Here is a 2,470-nt window from a genome sequence, read left to right as displayed (position 1 = left end):
CTTTCCTCCCTCCCCCCTCTCTCCCTCACTCCCTCCCCTCCATCACTCCCTCCCCTCTCCATCACTCCCCACCACCTCTCCCCATCACTCCCTCTCCCATCACTCCTCTCCCCTTCACCCCTCTCTCCTTCACCCCTCTCCCCCTTCCCTCCATCCCTCCCCCCTCCCTTTAACACTCTATGTAGTAGGATAATTTTGTAGTAGAATAATCTCATGTAGTTCTAGTGAATACACCTGAATTATCCATGTTCAAATTTGAATATCATAAGCAATTCCTAAGTTTAAGTTATCAGCATAGAATAGAATAATAGATTGACTGACTGCATTACACAAGTAATTCAGGAGGTCTTGATAAGTGCAGATTAAGTCATATGACATCTAGCTAAAGTGGAATTGTAGGGGGAACTGAGAAGTATAGATTCATACTGAAATTTCTGTCTATTCCAGTTGGATTCCTGTCAATTCCAGCCGGAATCCACGGAATTCCTGGATTCTGGCCGGAATCCGCAGAATCCAGTAGGAATCAGTGGAGGAATGGAAAGTATTGCAAGACTGCGTCGAGCCCAGTGCGAGGATACCCTGGACAAGATCCACAGCCTCCAGCATGTCTGTCTCTCATTTATTAGTTTCTGCAACCACAACATACGGCATCAGGGTCCAAATACACGGGCTCAAGACATGCTCATCCATTTGGAAGACAAGTCGAACGCCCTCACTGTAAAATATAGGATGGCCCGCATGGCCTTACTCAAACTTGTGGGCCCTGGTGATTGGGAGAATCAACTGCGAGAGTTGAATCACGGAGGCCTGACAATGCCTGATGGGCACGAGGTTAGTATCGAAGATCCGGATCATCCCTTCAGACCAGATGGATGAGAGCTTTCCAAGAAGAAACGAGTGAATATAGAGAAGGGCCTGGGTCAAGGCAAAAAGGGTGTTTCGTGGATATGGACCACAGCCGCACAGTCCATTGTGGGTGGCAGTGACACAGTTTTGCATGAGGGTAAGTGTTTCGCTCTTACCTGTGACCAAAGTGCTGAGGTACAATCTTCGACAGCCATCATGGTTGAATGGGCAAAAGTGCAGGCGAGGCATCTATGATGGTGGGAGGAGGTGCACTTATTGAAGGAGGAGATGAGACGTGTTTGGCAGAGTCTTGAGTGGAAGGTGATGTGGTGGGAGGAGCAGCAGGTGGGGTGGGAGGGGCTGGATGATGCCGAACAGGATGGTGTCCGAGCATACGCGGTCAGGCAGGCCAACATGCAGCATGCTCTTCACGCTAGATTTTGTCGCTTGTGGGACAAGCTGCTGATCCTGTTGATTAGCCAAGATGATAGCGGGGAGGTTCCTTCATATATTGTAGACCCTGTACTCGAGGAGCTGGTAGAGGACGACGATGCGTAGAGAATTGTAGTACTTTTGTTTGAGTCGGGGATCTCAGGTAAGGACATAGCCGGTGTATTTGCATGTGTTGATCAGTGGCAGCAAACTCTTCAACGTCATCCACATTGGACTTGTTCAATCCACCCTCTTGCGACATATTTGACATGGGGGAAAATGTCAGATCCATTAGAAATATATTATGAGATCCCTTTGGAAGGTTTTCCCTGGCGTCTCTCCACATGAAACATAGTCTGGAGGCCAAAACATTGTTGCACATCAGAAAAAACTTTTGTTGTTTGGTTCTATTATAATGGGAGGTCAGAGAACCAGAATATGGTACGGAAAATAACAAAGTACAGTCAAATTCACAAATACTCACACATCTATATGAATATCATAAATAATAACACATATATATGTATATCAGAGCATAACCACCCACCCTACAGCAAGACCTGCATTAATCCACAGCTATACCAAGTGGGGCATTGCACTCCCTATGGAAAAGGGTGAAGTGCATTTTTCCAGTATATCAGGCATAGGACTACAGCCAGGGGTGGTGTGCAGGTGTCGTCGTCGTGCCAAGTCGTCGTCGAAATGATGTGGGCTCATTGATTCAGTTGGTGATGTGGGGTGGCCACATCGTCATCACCGTTAGCATGTGCAGAGATGGTTGGGGTGGTCGAACAGGGAGGGGGTGGTTGTGGTTGCAGCCACGTCGCTGTAACAACATGCCCTGATCTTTGTGTGAATAAAGGTGAGAGGGAGAGCAGTCACATTGCTCACCTCCAGTAATGTAGATAGTGACAATGTGAGTCGTCGTTGTCACTATCTGGACAACATGGGACATCCGTTGACGTGCCATGTTGTCGCTGTCCATCGTCGTCGTTCATCTGTTGGGTGGTGACGTGGCCTTGCCAAGCTGTCATCATTTTCTGCGTAGTTGGCGGCAGTTGAAGGATGATTGCGAGAGGTGGTGGTTGGTGGTGGCAATGGTGACAGATTGGAGGTGGTCGCAGGGATGGTGGTGTGGTGGTGGTTGAGAAGAAAATACATTGTTTGTTGATGAACATTACTATTTGGTTCT

At 47.9% G+C, this 2,470-nt stretch overlaps 1 protein-coding gene across 1 annotated transcript; it reads right to left on the bottom strand.

Moving 5' to 3' along the window:
• Nucleotides 1–744: 744 nt before the first annotated feature.
• LACBIDRAFT_328431 (uncharacterized protein) lies at nt 745–2,263 on the bottom strand (the record flags this gene model as incomplete). The annotated part of the gene is made up of 4 exons (XM_001882333.1): nt 745–1,095; nt 1,763–1,766; nt 1,826–1,838; nt 2,170–2,263. The coding sequence occupies 4 exons, from the start codon at nt 2,261–2,263 to the stop codon at nt 745–747; spliced, it is 462 nt and encodes a 153-aa protein (XP_001882368.1).
• Nucleotides 2,264–2,470: the final 207 nt, after the last annotated feature.

This window comes from Laccaria bicolor, genomic scaffold, assembly GCF_000143565.1.
Source record: "Laccaria bicolor S238N-H82 LACBIscaffold_16 genomic scaffold, whole genome shotgun sequence".
In the NCBI taxonomy this organism is placed as follows: Eukaryota; Fungi; Basidiomycota; class Agaricomycetes; order Agaricales; family Hydnangiaceae; genus Laccaria; species Laccaria bicolor.
This window is presented reverse-complemented; position numbering and strand designations above follow the sequence as displayed.